This window comes from Mustelus asterias, chromosome 10 (assembly GCF_964213995.1).
Source record: "Mustelus asterias chromosome 10, sMusAst1.hap1.1, whole genome shotgun sequence".
Classification (NCBI taxonomy): Eukaryota; Metazoa; Chordata; class Chondrichthyes; order Carcharhiniformes; family Triakidae; genus Mustelus; species Mustelus asterias.
Window position 1 is genome coordinate 978,317 of NC_135810.1, and position 16,739 is coordinate 995,055.

At 50.9% G+C, this 16,739-nt stretch overlaps 1 protein-coding gene across 1 annotated transcript in view; it reads right to left on the bottom strand.

Annotated features, from left to right (window-relative positions):
* LOC144499982 (uncharacterized) overlaps positions 1-16,739 on the bottom strand; it is a 173,721-nt gene that overhangs the window by 15,088 nt on the left and 141,894 nt on the right. Inside the window, exons 11-18 of the mRNA XM_078222719.1 lie at positions 13,070-13,132; positions 12,912-12,947; positions 10,763-10,804; positions 5,751-5,837; positions 3,382-3,435; positions 3,133-3,195; positions 2,998-3,042; positions 167-220 (exon numbers count right to left, since the gene is read on the bottom strand). Coding sequence (XP_078078845.1) covers positions 167-220; positions 2,998-3,042; positions 3,133-3,195; positions 3,382-3,435; positions 5,751-5,837; positions 10,763-10,804; positions 12,912-12,947; positions 13,070-13,132 — 444 coding nt within the window. The remainder of the gene's footprint in view (positions 1-166; positions 221-2,997; positions 3,043-3,132; positions 3,196-3,381; positions 3,436-5,750; positions 5,838-10,762; positions 10,805-12,911; positions 12,948-13,069; positions 13,133-16,739) is intronic.

Sequence of the window (16,739 nt, forward strand, 5' to 3'; positions counted from 1 at the left end):
TGTGCACAGCAAGATCCCACAAAACAGGATTTGAGATCAATGAGCGGGTAATGTGATTGACTGATGTTGGTTGACGGATGAATCTTGACCATAGCAATAAGTTTGAAATAAACAGCAAGCTCAGGTTGGCAATTCCCAATTCCATTTTGTGATTCATGCAATTTACCTTCAGTCCTGCTCGACCATCAACCCCTGGGAGACCACGGACACCGAGGACACCCTGCAAATGACACAAACAGTCACATGACACTGGAATTGACGAGTTTACTGGAAGAGGCTGATTTACATCCAGTTTAAAATAGAATTGCTTTGTTTGTTAATTATCCTCTATCCTTGAGTAAATTCTCTCCATGTGCTCAGTGTAATCCCTCTTCTAGAATCCAGACTAGAGTCCTAATCCAGATGTTGTGGGAGGAAAGGGGGAGAGGGTTTCCCTGATCCCGATGTTGTGGCAGGAGAGGGAGACAGGGTCTCCCTGATCCCGATGTTGTAGACAGGGAGAGGGCAAGCCTTCCTGTTCCAGATGTTCCTGGTTGTCCGAGTGTTAATGGAGGTGGGTAAACTGGGTGGGCAGAGGGGTGTTATCCACCACAAAGGGTGCTGGCTGAAGCAAGCCTGAGATTTTAGCAATAACCTTGCGTTTATGCTAATGAGCTGTCCATCCACTGACCAGTTTCCTCGCGAACTCCAACAGGTTCACCATGGCGATTACCAATGTGTGGAGGTCTCACCTAACGTTCCATAACCAATCTTCTCCAACCTACTACTGGGCAGTAGAGATGGTAAAACACGGCCGGGGCAAATGGACTCCTTCCTGTCTCGGAGTTTTAGACTTTAACAGTCACTGACAGGTGACACTCAGTTGCCGGTCACCTCGAGAATCGTGGAATGAACCTGATTTAGCTTTTTAACAATTGTGTGAGTTTATTGAAGAAGTTTAGGGTGCGGGGTACAAACAAGGCAACTGATTACATAACAAGGTAAACTATTGCATCCTTGCTCAAGACCATGGCCAAATCTCACTCGGAAGAGGGTGAGCAGTTTGGTTTCCTCATATGGTGGGAGATATTGAGGCTTTGGGAAGGGTGCGGAGACTGACACTGGACACATGTCCACTGTGAACAATCCCGGTTATTTAACGAGGTGAAAAGGAGTTGGGGTTTTAGTCAGAATTGGGCATGATCTGATGGAGGTGCGTAAGATGTCAAAGCGAATACATTGTGTTCAGTTTGTTCTAATTAAAAAGGGATTGGGGGATTGGAGGAGGGGGGCGGTTGGGCGTCGGCGGTCAGGGGTTGTTGGGGGGGTCGTGATTTTATGGTGTGTAAGCCAGATCCAGGTTAGATGTCAGGAGGTGGTTCTTTTGCCGGTAAATAGTGAATATCTGGGACAAGTTGCCATCTCACCTGGGGAACACTGATTCACTGAATTCCATTGAGATAGAAAATAGACAAAAGGGCAGGAGGAGGCCGTTCAGCCCTTCGAGCCTGCTCCACCATTCAGTATGATCATGGCTGATCATCCAACTCAATAACTTGTTCCCGTCTCCCCCCCACATCCTTTGTTCCTTTTGGCCTCCAGAGATATATTTGACATTTTAGCCTCAGCTGCTTTCTGTGGTAGTAACTTCTCCCAATCCTCAAGTCTGCTGTTTATTCTGGCCAATTTGTATGCATTTTCTTTCAATTTGATACCCTCCTTTATTTCCTTAGATATCCATGGCTGATTATCTCTTTTTCTACAGTCCTTCCTTATCACTGGTAAATACCACATCACATCACATCGCTCTACATCTTGATGCAGAATTCTAGCATGTTATAATCGCTCATCCCCAACGGGATTTCACACAGCTAGATTGCCAATGATTCCTTTCTCATTACACAATATCCAGTCTAGGACTGCCTGTTCTCTAGTTGATTCCTCAGTATATTGGACCAGAAAACCATCCCGTATGCACTCCTGGGATTCCTCCTCTATGATATTTGGACTAATTTGACCTGCCCAGGCGACATGAGATTAAAGTCACTCAGCCTGTTTGGCCGTGTGAGGAATACACACCTTCCTTGGTCATCAGGTCCTGGGGTGAGACCCAAACCCAGAGTTTCTGGCTCAGAGGCACGAACACGAACCCATTGGAGCAGAGATCATTCTTACAAAAGGCCAAATCGTGCAGGAATTCGGGACTAGACCAGATTCCTGCTTTCTCAGGAACATAAGAAATAGGAGCAGGAGTAGACCATTCGGCCCATCGAGCCTGCTTCACCGTTCAATATGACAATGACTGATCCTCGCTTTAACCTCCCCTTTCCCGCTCGCTCCCCACTCACCTGAAGAAGGGGCTTGGAGCTCCGAAAGCTTGTGTGGCTTTTGCTACCAAATAAACCTGTTGGACTTTAACCTGGTGTTGTTAAACTTCTTACTGTGTCTCAGTCTTTAACAGATTCAACAATGGAGCATCTACAACTCTCGCAGGGAGAGAATTGCAAAGATTCACCACCCTTTGCGTGACGTCAGTGTCTCGTCTGCGGAGATGAAGAGCCATTTCTCAGGTTTCTTTCCTCAGTCTGACCTGCGTTTTCATCTGTTTTATTGTCACTCTCCAGCACTTACACGGGATTGGTTGGAGTTGGGCAGCATTTACATCACTATTGTGTTGAACAAACGGAGTGACCAGGGAGCCTGTCATTGTTTGTGTGTCTGTAATAAGTGACAGGGATATAACACCCAAACTAACCAACATCGCAACAATAAAGTCACAACCTACACCCTAAACTATCCTCTTAAAGATTGTTTGCTTCTGGAGATAATACTTTGCTTGTAATATTTTCTGACTGTGTGTGCCAATCTATCTCTCTCGGAAAGTTCCAGACAGTTAAAGGGCCTTCCAGCCCAATCTGTACCGAGATACAAAGACAGACGTGACGATGAGAGCGAGGTAAGGAGGATGTTATGGACATGTCGGACACGGTGAGGTTTCTATGTGGATGTTTAACTCACTTTGTCTCCTTCAGAACCTGGAGGTCCGTCCAAACCACTCGCTCCCTGGAATTAGAAAGAGGTCATTTTCAGGTTAAAAGTATAGCTAAGAATGGTTGAATTTTGGAAGCATTCCTGTTCATGGTAATACCATACCCTTGGGCCTGGAAGTCCCATGATTCCTTCTTCTCCTTTCTCTCCCTTTGGACCAGGAGCTCCCTAAACAAAACAACAATCCCAAAGAGAATTATTCCCCGCATTCAGGGAATGTTCTGAATGAAGCTTAATCTTTGTGGCCTGCTTCGTAAGTTTGAAAAGCAATGCTAGCATTGAAAGTGTTTGAAAGTGGAATCAGCACAATCCCAGTAACTGAAGTCAAACCGGATCCTGCTGACTGCTACTCACCGACTCCCCTGGGTGTCCGATTTCTCCCTCAGCTCCTTCATCCCCTTTCTCACCCTGAGTAAAGAATGAGAGAAAATGACAGTGATTCTCACTAAACATACACCAGGAAATCACTATCTCCCCATCCACTGGGATAGCTCTCACAACAGGGACTCAGCACTAAGTGGAGTCCAGGTGGAGCAGGATTAATGGATGGGATTTAATATCGGCACATGATTCAGATCCCATGTTAAACTCATCCATTCTGTCCTTAATTTCAATTTTCCATTGTAAAGTCTAATGTCAATATTTAGAATGAATTATGCCCAGTGCAAGGGTGAGGCAGTGGTGTGGTGTGGTGCAACTGTCATGCAGAGAGCCAGGGTAATGCTCTGGGAACCCAGATTCGAATCCCACCTCAGCAGATGGTGAAATTTGAATTCAATAAAAAATAAAATCTGGAATTAAAAGTCTAATGAGGACCATAAAACCATTGTTGTACAAACCCATCTGGTTCACCAACAGTGCGGCACTCCCTCACTACTGACCCTCTGACAGTGCGGCACTCCCTCACTACTGACCCTCTGACAGTGCGGCACTCCCTCAGTACTGAACCTCTGACACTGCGGCACTCCCACAGCACTGACCCTCTGACAGTGCGGCACTCCCTCAGTACTGACCCTCTGACAGTGCGGCACTCCCTCACTACTGACCCTCTGACAGTGCAGCACTCCCTCGGTTCTGACCCTCTGACAGTGCGGCACTCCCTCAGTACGGACCCTCTGACAGTGCGGCACTCCCTCAGTACTGACCCTTTGACAGTGCGGCACTCCCTCAGTACTGACCCTCTGACAGTGCGGCACTCCCTCACTACTGACCCTCTGACAGTGCGGCACTCCCTCAGTACTGACCTTCTGACAGTGCGGCACTCCCTCAGTACTGAACCTCTGACACTGCGGCACTTCCACAGCACTGACCCTCTGACAGTGCGGCACTCCCTCAGTACTGACCCCCTGACAGTGCGGCACTCCCTCAGCACTGACCCTCTGACAGTGCGGCACTCTCTCAGTACTGACCCCCTGACAGTGCGGCACTCCCTCAGTACTGACCCTCTGACAGTGCGGCACTCCCTCAGCACTGACCCTCTGACAGTGCGGCACTCCCTCAGTACTGACCCCCTGACAGTGCGGCACTCCCTCAGCAATGACCCTCTGGCAGTGCAGCACTCCCTCAGTACTGACCCTCTGACAGTGCGGCACTCCCTCCCTACTGACCCTCTGACAGTGCAGCACTCCCTCGGTACTAACCCTCTGACAGTGCGGCACTCCCTCAGTACTGACCCTCTGACAGTGCGGCACTCCCTCAGTACTGACCCTCTGACAGTGCGGCACTCCCTCAGTACTGACCCTCTGACAGTGCGGCACTCCCTCAGTACTGACCCTCTGACAGTGCGGCACTCCCTCAGTACTGACCCTCTGACAGTGCAGCACTCCCTCAGCACTGACCCTCTGACAGTGCGGCACTCCCTCAGTACTGACCCTCTAACAGTGCAGCACTCCCTCAGTACTGACCCTCTGACAGTGTGGCACTCCCTCAGTACTGACCCTCTGACAGTGCAGCACTCCCTCAGTACTGACCCTCTGACAGTGTGGCATTCCCTCAGCACTGACCCTCTGACAGTGTGGCACTCCCTCAGCACTGACCCTCTGACAGTGCGGCATTGCCTCAGTACTGATACTCTGACAGTGCGGTACTCCCTCAGTACTGACCCTCTGACAGTGCGGCACTCCCTCAGTACTGACCCTCTGACAGTGCGGCACTCCCTCAGTACTGATCCTCTGACAGTGCGGCATTCCCTCAGTACTGACCCTCTGACAGTGCGGCACTCCCTCAGTACTGACCCTCTGAGTGTGGATTTGAGGCACTGAAGTGGCCCCTGTTATCCAGTGGCACAGTGGTTCGCGCCAGCGAGCCGGGTTCAGTTCTGGTCTCGGGTCACTGTCTGTGCAGAGTCTGTCCGTTCTCCCTGTGTCTGCGTGAGTTTCCTCCGGGTGCTCCGGTTTCCTCCCACAGTCTGAGAGCTGTGCTGGTTGGGTGGATTGGCCATGCTAAATTTCCCCTGGTGTCAGTGGATTAGCAGGATAAATGTGTGGGGTTACAGGTATTGTGCCTGTGTGGGATTGTCAGGGCAAGCTTGATGGGCCGAATGGCCTCCTTCTGCACTGTAGGGATTCTCTGATTCTATCTTTAATTCTGAGCTGAGAATGACTTCACCTTTCGGTTTTTCACGCCTGAATCACCCTCTGGTAAAAGTGACCTCATTACAAGTAAGTCTATTGAGCCCTCGCCTCGAGCACCTGCCGATGGGATTTACCCCGTCACGCTTTTACCTTTTCTCCTGTCTTGTCACCGGGTCCGATAACCTGTCTGGTTTCACCGAAAGAACCTCCTGGTAAACCTGGAATTCCGGGATCACCCTGAGGAACAACAAATCAAACAGTTCACAGGAGACAGTGTCCGGGATCTGGGCCGGAGTCCCACAGCATTCGAGGAACCCTGGCGTCGAAACCAAGAAACTGCTGATTCACCCAACCGAGCTTCACCGAGGGACCATCATGTCCACTCCTTTCAGACAATACCATTGCTCATGTCAAAATCCCCCCAACCAGGTTATTGGTGAAAGAGAATGTGAGCCACAGACAAAGCACAAAATACACAATAGTGAGTAACTCTCCATTCAATAATCTTCCCCAACCATCTTACCAACACATGAACACAAACTCAGAGCAAGGGGAGGCCATTTGGCCCCTTCAGTCTGTTCCTCCATATATTCAAGGACCCGCAGCCTCCATTGCTCTCTGGGGCAGAGAATTCCAGACTATCCACCTGAGAGAAGAAATTCCATCTTAAATGGAGATCAATTATTTTTAGCTGTGACCAGAGTTCTAGTCTCTCCCACAAGGGAAACTCCTCCCAGTGTCTACCCTGTCAAGTCTCTGATATGTTTCAATAAGATCATCACCTCTCAACCTTCTAACCTCCAATGGATACAGCCCCAGCCTGTCCAACCTTTCCTGATAAGGTAACTCCCCGTCCCAGCTAACAGCCAAGTGAACCTGCTCGGAGTTGCTTTATATCTCTTCTTAAATAAGGAGACTAAAACTGTACACAGTTCTCAAGATGTGGTGTCACCAACGCCTTGCACTAATGTACCAAAACATCCCAACTTTTATATTCCATTCCCCTCACAACAAACCTGCCATTTGCGTTCCGAATCACTTGCTGTACCTGCATACTAACCTTTCCTGATTCATCTACCAGGACACCCAGATCCCTCTGTACATCAGAGCTCCGTACACCCAGATCCCTCTGCACATCAGAGCTCTGCACACCCAGATCCCTCTGTACATCAGAGCTCTGTACACCCAGATCCCTCTGTACATCAGAGCTCTGTACACCCAGATCCCTCTGTACATCAGAGCTCCGTACACCCAGATCCCTCTGTACATCAGAGCTCTGCACACCCAGATCCCTCTGTACATCAGAGCTCTGCACACCCAGATCCCTCTATACATCAGAGCTCTGCACACCCAGATCCCTCTGTATATCAGAGCTCTGTACACCCAGATCCCTCTGTACATCAGAGCTCTGTACACCCAAATCCCTCTGTACATCAGAGCTCTGTACACCCAGATCCCTCTATTCATCAGAGCTCTGTACACCCAGATCCCTCTGTACATCAGAGCTCTGTACACCCAAATCCCTCTGTACATCAGAGCTCTGCACACCCAGATCCCTCTGTATATCAGAGCTCTGTACACCCAGATCCCTCTGTATATCAGAGCTCTGCACACCCAGATCCCTCTGTATATCAGAGCTCTGTACACCCAGATCCCTCTGTACATCAGAGCTCTGTACACGCATATCCCTCTGTACATCAGAGCACTGTACACCCAGATCTCTCTGTAAATCAGAGCTCTGTACACACAGATCCCTCTGTAAATCAGAGCTCTGTACACACAGATCCCTCTGTATATCAGAGCTCTGTACATCCAGATCACTCTGTACATCAGAGCTCTGTACACCCAGATCCCTCTATACACCATGATCCTTCTGTACACCCAAATCCCTTTGTACATCAGAGCTCTGTATACCCAGATCCTTCAGCACATCAGAGATTCGTACATCCAGATCCCTCTGTACATCAGAGCTTTGTACACCCAGATCCCTCTATACATCAGAGCTCTGTACACCCAGATCCCTCTGTACATCAGAGCTCTGTACACCCAGATCCCTTTGAACATCAGAGCTCTGAACACCGAGATCCCTCTGTACATCAGAGCTCTGTATATCCAGATCCCTCTGTACATCAGAGCTCTGTACATCCAGATCCCTCTGTACATCAGAGCTTTGTACACCCAGATCCCTCTATACATTAGAGCTTTCTACAGCACGATCCCTCTGTACACCCAGATCCCTCTATTCATCAGAGCTCTGTACACCCAGATCCCTCTGTGCATCAGAGCTCTGTACACCCAGATCCCTCTGTACATCAGAGCTCTGTACACCCAGATCCCTCTATACATCAGAGCTCTGTACACCCAGATCCCTCTGTACATCAGAGCTCTGTACACCCAGATCCCTCTGTACATCAGAGCTCTGTACACCCAGATCTCTCTGTACATCAGAGCTCTGTACACCCAGATCCCTCTGTACATCAGAGCTCTGTACACCCAGATCCCTCTGTACATCAGAGCTCTGTACACCCAGATCCCTCTATACGTCAGAGCTCTGTACACCCAGATCCCTCTGTACATCAGAGCTCTGTACATCTAGATCCCTCTGTACATCAGAGCTCTGTACACCCAGATCCCTCTATACGTCAGAGCTCTGTACACCCAGATCCCTCTGTACATCAGAGCTCTGTACACCCAGATCCCTCTGTACATCAGAGCTTTGTACACCCAGATCCCTCTGTACATCAGAGCTCTGTACACCCAGATCCCTCGGTACATCAGAGCTCTGTACACCCAGATCCCTCTGTACATCAGAGCTCTGTACACCCAGATCCCTCTATACATCAGAGCTCTGTACATCTAGATCCCTCTGTACATCAGAGCTTTGTACACCCAGATCCCTCTGTACATCAGAGCTCTGAACACCCAGATCCTTCAGCACATCAGAGCTCTGTACACCCAGATCCCTCTGTACATCAGAGCACTGCAATCTCTCTACATTTAGATTATCTGCTGTGTTTCTTCCTGCCAACGTTGCTTCACATTTGTCCACATTACACTTCCTCTGACTAATTTCTGCCCATCATTTTAACCATTCCATATCCCATTGCTGAATCCTTATATCCGCTTCACAACTTACTTTTCTCACTATCTCTTTGTCCTCAGTAAAGTTAACAATGGAACATTTGGTCTTGATATCATTGATATGTTTTCACTCTCTGCAAACCCCTCCATTCCAAAACATCCAATCCTTCAGATACTTCTTCCGATATCTACCTCCCTGTCCGTTGCTCTAATATAGGCTCTCTATCTTCTCTAACACCCCTCCCCATCGCTCACCCCCCCACTCTCCCCTCCCTCCCCCTCCGTCCTTCACCCCCCACTCTCCCTTCCCTCCCCCTCCCTCCCTCACCCCATCCGCTCTCCCTTCCCTCCCCCTCCCTCCCTCACCCCCCCCGCTCTCCCTTCCCTCCCCCTCCCTCATCCTCCGCTCTCCCCTCCCTCCCCCTCCGTCCCTCACCCCCCCACTCTCCCTTCCCTCCCCTCCCCCTCCCTCTCTCACCCCCCCGCTCTCCCTTCCCTCCCCCTCCCTCCCTCACCCCCCCACTCTCCCTTCCCTCCCCCTCCCTCACCCTCCGCTCTCCCCTCCCTCCCCCTCCATCCCTCACCCCTCCGCTTTCCCTTCCCTCCCCCTCCCTCCCTCACCCCCCCGCTCTCCCTCCCCTCCCCCTCCCTCCCTCACCCCCCCGCTCTCCCTTCCCTCCCCCTCGCTCCCTCACCCTCCCACTCTCCCCTCCCTCCCCCTCCCTACCTCACCCCCCCGCTCTCCCTTCCCTCCCCCTCCCTCCCTCACTCTCCGCTCTCCCCTCCCTCCCCCTCCGTCCCTCACCCCTCCGCTCTCCCTTCCCTCCCCCTCCCTCCCTCACTCCCCCCGCTTTCCCTCCCCTCCCCCTCCCTACCTCCCTCCCCCTCCCTCACTCCTCCAGGCTCCTTTCCCTGTCCCTACCTCCCTCCGCCTCCCTCACTTCCTACTTCTCCTTCCTTGTTCCCTCCCTATTACCCTCCCCGCATTCCTCACTACCTCCCTCTACCCCTCACTACCTCTTCTCTTTCTTTCTTGCTGCCTCCCCTCTTGCCTCCTTCTCCCTCACTCCCTCTCTCTGCTATTTCACCTCCTCCATCCTCGCTACCTCCACCCTCCCAGTTATCTCCCTCCCCCCGACAGCCCCCTGGGAGCTTTGACCTTTCCTTCAATTCCTTCCTCAGCCATTATCCAGACTCCACCCACTTCCTTCCCAGTGAAGTCACTGTGCTGGTTCCTGATGTGGATGCGATGATGCTGAGTGATCACCTTTCTCTGAGTGAATCTTCCAGCGCCAGACTTTCCAGTGAGGACTCCCAGCACCAGAGCTCTGATCTCAGGACTCCGCAATCGGATGATGGGAAAGCTGCTGGGATTGAGGCGGAAAGGGAAAGCTGCTGGGAATGAGGATGATGGGAAAACTGCTGGGATTGAGGGTGATGGGGAAAGCTGCTGGCATTGAGGATGATGGGACAGCTGCTGGGAATGAGGATGATGGGAAAGCTGCTGGGATTGAAGATGATGGGGAAAGCTGCTGGGATTGAGGATGATGGGAAAGCTGCTGGGAATGAGGATGATGGGAAAACTGCTGGGATTGAAGATGATGGGAAAGCTGCTGGGATTGAGAGTGATGGGAAAGCTGCTGGGATTGAGGATGATGGGGAAAGCTGCTGGGATTGAGGGTGATGAGAAAGCTGCTGGGATTGAGGATGATGGGAAAGCTGCTGGGAATGAGGATGATGGGAAAGCAGCTGGGATTGAAGATGATGGGGAAAGCTGCTGGGTTTGAGGATGATGGGAAAGCTGCTGGGATTGAGGGTGATGGGAAAGCTGCTGGGATTGAGGGTGATGGGAAAGTTGCTGGGATTGAGGATGATGGGAAAGCTGCTAGGATTGAGGATGATGGGAAAGCTGCTGGGATTGAGGGTGATGGGAAAGCTGCTGGGAATGAGTTGGGCACAGGGAGCTCCATGTCGACTTTCCAGACTGTGGCCATTGGGTAAAGTATGAGGGGTGTTAAATTCAGTGCAGAGTGTGCGCTCAGCAAGAAGAAACTCTTTACACAATAAACAAATTCACCAACCTTGTCTCCAGGTCTCCCCTGGTAACTGATCCCATCGTTACCCTACGGATAAAGCAATGCAGTGTCAAAGGTTACCAACAAAAACAGCATTTTTATAGCACCTGTCACAACCCCAGGACATCCCAAAATGCTTTACAGTTAATTCACTGTTAAATTTGAAGAGCACTCATTATTGTAATGTGAGAATTGCAGCAGCAAATGAGTGCACAGCAAGATCCCACAGTTCTTTTAGTTGAGGAATAAATCGTCACAAAGGCAGCAGGGGGAAAAGTGCATGGGACCATTCACACCAATCAGAGAATGCTAATGGTGCTTCATCAGAAAGGCAGCCCCTCTGACAGTGCGGCACTCCCTCAGTACTGACCCTCTGACAGTGCGGCACTCCCTCAGTACTGACCCTCTGACAGTGCGGCACTCCCTCAGTACTGACCCTCTGACAGTGCAGCACTCCCTCAGTACTGACCCTCTGACAGTGCGGCACTCCCTCAGTACTGACCCTCTGACAGTGCAGCACTCCCTCAGTACTGACCCTCTGACAGTGCGGCACTCCCTCAGTACTGACCCTCTGACAGTGCGGCACTCCCTCAGTACTGACCCTCTGACAGTGCAGCACTCCCTCAGTACTGACCCTCTGACAGTGCAGCACTCCCTCAGTACTGACCCTCTGACAGTGCAGCACTCCCTCAGTACTGACCCTCTGACAGTGCGGCACTCCCTCAGCACTGACCCACTGGTAGTGCGGCACTCCCTCTGTACCGACCTTCTGATAGTGCAGCACTCCCTCAGTACTGACCCTCTGACAGTGTGGCACTCCCTCAGCGCTAACCCTCTGACAGTGCGGCACTCCCTCAGTACTGACCCTCTGACAGTGCGTCACTCCCTCAGTACTGACCCTCTGACAGTGCGGCACTCCCTCAGTACTGACCCTTTAACAGTGCAGCACTCCCTCAATACTGACCCCCTGACAGTGCGGCACTCCCTCAGTACTGACCCTCTGACAGTGCGGCACTCCCTCAGCACTCACCCTGTGACAGTGCAGCACTCCCTCAGTACTGACCCTTTAACAGTGCAGCACTCCCTCAGTACTGACCCTCTGACAGTGCGGCACTCCCTCAGTACTGACCCTCTGACAGTGCGGCACTCCCTCAGTACTGACCCTCTGACAGTGCGGCACTCACTCAGCACTGACCCTGTGACAGCGCGGCACTCACTCAGTACTGACCCTCTGACAGTGCGGCACTCCCTCAGTACTGACTCTCTGACAGTGCGGCACTCCCTCAGTACTGACCCTCTGACAGTGCGGCACTCCCTCAGTACTGACCCTCTGACAGTGCGGCACTCCCTCAGTACTGACCCTCTGACAGTGCGGCACTCCCTCAGTACTGACCCTCTGACAGTGCGGCACTCCCTCAGTACTGACCCTCTGACAGTGCGGCACTCCCTCAGTACTGACCCTCTGACAGTGCGGCGCCCCCTCAGTACTGACCCTCTGACAGTGCAGCACTCCCTCAGCACTGACCCTCTGACAGTGCAGCACTCCCTCAGTACTGACCCTCTGACAGTGCGGCACTCCCTCAGTACTGACCCTCTGACAGTGCGGCACTCCCTCAGTACTGACCCTCTGACAGTGCAGCACTCCCTCACTACTGACCCTCTGACAGTGCGGCACTCCCTCAGTACTGACCCTCTGACAGTGCAGCACTCTCTCAGTACTGACCCTCTGATTTTTAACACCTCGATTAAATCTCCTCATTATCCTCTCTCAGGGGAACAATCCCAGCTTCTCCAGTCTCTCCACATGAACTGAAGTCCATCATCCCTCAGAGGAAAATCTCCTCTGCCCTGTCTCCAAGGTAGCCATGATGTGGAGATGCCGGCGTTGGACTGGGGTAAGCACAGTAAGAAGTTTAACAACACCAGGTTAAAGTCCAACAGGTTTATTTAAATAAACCTGTTGGACTTTAACCTGGTGTTGTGAGACTTCTTACCGTCTCCAAGGACCAGACATTCTCCTGAAGTTTGTTGCTCAGAATTGGATACGGTACTGAAGGTGAATCAGTCATTTGGAAAGCTTTAGTCTGACGGGGGGCAGGGGACCGGTGATTAAATCTCTATTCCTTTCTCTCTCCAGTCGCTGTTGAGCTCTTACCTTTGGTCCTGGCGCTCCCGGAGGTCCAGGCCGACCCTGTGGAAGAAAGTTTCAAACTGGTGAGAATTGGAGCAACAAATTCAAACAAACAAGAACTGGGAAACAAGCAATTAACTCCCACGGGAAGGTTTAACATTCCCAGATGGGGTGATACGTACGACCGGGCCGACCACTCCTGTGGGACCCCTGGGGCCCATCTGTCCAGGAATGCCAGGAATTCCCTGCAAAATAAAGAAAGACCTGCATTAATATAGGTTGGCTAAGGCTACTGGGGAGAGTTTAAACTAGATAGGTTGGGGGGAGGGGATCGAGACGAGGTGACTGGGAGCGAGGAACTTAGCTCGCAAACAGAGAAGGGTTATAGACAGTGCAAGAGGGATGATGGACGGGGGATCGAGAAGGGGAGAGCTCAGACCAAAGGATTGAGATGTGTTTACTTTAATGCCAGGAGTATAGTGAATAAAGGGGATGAGCTCAGAGCGTGGATCGATGCCTGGAAGTGTGATGTGGTGGCCATTACGGAGACTTGGATGTCTCAGGGACAGGACTGGATACTCCAGGTGCCAGGATTCAGATGTTTCGGGAAGGACAGGGAGGGAGGCAAGAGAGGGGGTGGAGTGGCACTGCTGATCAGGGATAGTGTCACAGCTGTAGAGAAGGTGTATGCTGTGGAGGGATTGTCCACCGAGTCTCTGTGGGTGGAAGTTCAGAGTGGGAAGGGGTCGATCACTTTGCTGGGAGTTTTCTATAGGCCGCCCAATAGTGACAGGGAGGTGGAGGAGTAGATAGGGAAACAGATCCTGGAGAGATGCAGTAATAGCAGAGTTGTTGTGATGGGAGACTTTAATTTCCCAAACATAGATTGGAATATCCCTAGGGTAAGGGGATTGGATGGGGAGGAGTTCGTTAGGTGTGTTCAGGAGGGTTTCCTGACACAGCATGTGGACAAGCCTACAAGAGGAGAGGCTGTACTTGATCTGATACTGACCAATGAACCTGGACAGGTGTCAGATCTCTCAGTGGGAGAGCATCTTGGGGATAGCGATCATAACTCTATCTCCTTTAGGCTTGCATTGGAAAAAGAGAGGATCAGGCAAGCTAGGAAAGTATTTATATGGAGTGAGGGGAAATATGAAGACATAAGGCAGCAAATTAGAGGAGTGAATTGGAAGGAGGTATTCTCGGGGAAATCTACTGAAGAGAGGTGGCAGTTTTTCAAGGAATGTCTGTCTAGGGTTCTACAGGACAATGTTCCGAGCAGACAGGGAGGAGTTGGTAGGTTAAAGGAACCGTGGTGCACGAAAGCTGTGCGGGACCTAGTCGAGAAGAAAAGGAAAGCGTACAAAAGGTTCAGAGAGCTTGGTGAAGATAGGGATCTAGATGAGTATACAGCTTGTAGGAAGGGACTAAAGAAGGAAATTAGGAGAGCCAAAAGGGGTCATGAGAAGGCCTTGGCAAGTAGAATTAAGGAAAACCCTAAGGCGTTCTATAAATATGTGAAGAGTAAAAGGATGAGACGTGAAGGAAGGGCCTATAAAAGGTGAAGGCGGGAAAATCAGTACGGAACCAGTAGAAATGGCAGAGGTGCTTAATGAGTATTTTGCCTCGGTTTTCACAGAAGAGAAGGACCTGGGTGGATGTACTGCGGGCGTGGGGTGGACTGAAAGGATTGAGTATGTGGACTTTAACAAAGAGGTTGTGCTGGAATCTTTGAATGGCATCAAGATAGATAAGTCGCCGGGTCCGGATGGGATGTACCCCAGGTTACTGTGGGAGGCGAGGGAAGAGATTGCAGAGCCTCTGGTGATGATCTTTGTGTCGTCGATGGAGACGGGAGAGGTGCCGGAGGATTGGAGGATTGCAGATGTGGTTCCTATTTTCAAGAAGGGGAATAGGGATAACCCAGGAAATTACCGACCGGTGAGTCTAACCTCAGTGGTTGGTAAGCTGATGGAGAAGATCCTGAGGGACAAGATTTATGAGCATTTAGAGAGGTTTAGTATGCTCAAGAATACTCAGCATGGCTTTGTCAAAGGCAGATCGTGCCTTACGAGCCTGGTGGAGTTCTTCGAAAATGTGACTAAACACATTGATGAAAGGAAAGCGGTAGATGTGGTTTATATGAATTTTAGCAAGGCGTTCGATAAGGTCCCCCATGCAAGGCTTCTAGAAAAAGTGAGAGGGCATGGGATCCAAGGGGCTGCTGCCCTGTGGATCCAGAACTGGCTTGCCCAAAGGAGGCAGAGTGTGTGTATCGATGGGTCTTTTTCTAATTGGAGGTCAGTCACCAGTGGTGTGCCCCAGGGATCTGTTCTGGGACCCTTGCTGTTTGTCATTTTCATAAATGACCTGGATGAGGAAGTGGAGGGATGGGTTGGTAAGTTTGCCGATGACACGAAGGTTGGTGGGGTTGTGGATAGTCTGGAGGGATGTCAGAAGTTACAGAGGGACATAGATAGGATGCAAGACTGGGCGGAGAAGTGGCAGATGGACTTCAACCCAGATAAATGTGTAGTGGTCCATTCTGGCAGGTCAAATGGGATGAAGGAGTACAATATAAAGTGAAAGACTCTTAGCACGGTAGAGGATCAGAAGGACCTTGGGGTGCGGGTCCATAGGACTCTAAAATCGGCCCCGCAGGTGGAGGAGGTGGTTAAGAAGGCGTATGGTGTGCTGGCCTTTATCAATCGAGGGATTGAGTTTAGGAGTCCGGGATAATGATGCAGCTATATAAGACCCTCGTCAGACCCCACTTGGAGTACTGTGTTCAGTTCTGGTCGCCTCATTACAGGAAGGATGTGGAAAAGATTGAAAGGGTGCAGAGGCGATTTACAAGGATGTTGCCTGGATTGAGTGGCATGCCTTATGAGGATAGGCTGAGGGAGCTCGGTCTTTTCTCCTTGGAGAGATGTAGGATGAGAGGAGACCTAATAGAGGTATATAAGATGTTGAGAGGCATAGGTCGGGTGGACTCTCAGAGGCTTTTTCCCAGGGTGGAAATGGCTGCTATGAGAGGACACAGGTTTAAGGTGCTGGGGGGTAGGTACAGGGGAAATGTTAGGGGGAAGTTTTTCACACAGAGGGTGGTGGGCGAGTGGAATTGGCTGCCATCAGTGGTGGTGGAGGCGAACTCAGTAGGGTCTTTTAAGAGACTCCTGGATGAGTACATGGGACTTAATAGGATGGAGGGTTATAGGTAGGCCTAAAAGGTAGGGATAGGTTCGGCACAACTTGTGGGGCTGAAGGGCCTGTTTTGTGCTGTAGTTTTCTATGTTTCTAATATAGCGCCTTTCACAACCGCCAAAGATTCCGAAGTACTTTGTAACACAGAGGGCAGCCTATCAGCATGAAGACAGGATTGGTTCGCTAACAGGGAGCGGAGATTTGATGAATGGACTGCCACAGGGATCAGTGCTGGGACCCTAACTATTTACAACCCATGTCAATGACTTCGGTGAAGGGATCAGATGAAACATAGCTATTTGGCAGTGTCATTGAGATGGGTATCTACGGACATACGGACAGGAGGAGAAGGCCATTCGGCCCCTCAAGGCTTCTCTGCATTAGGATCATGGCTGATCTGATAGTAACTTCAACCCCACGTTCCTGCCGACCCCCCGATAACCTTTCACCCCCTCGCTTACCAGGAATCTATCCATCTCTGCCTTAAAATATTCAAAGTCTCTGCTCCCACTGCCTTTTAAGGGAGAGAGTTCCAGAGACTCCCCACCCTCTGAGGGAAAGAATTTCTCCTCCCCTCTGTCTGGAATAAACAACCCCTTATTTTTAATCAGTGACCCCGAGTTCTAGATTCTCCCACAAGAGGAA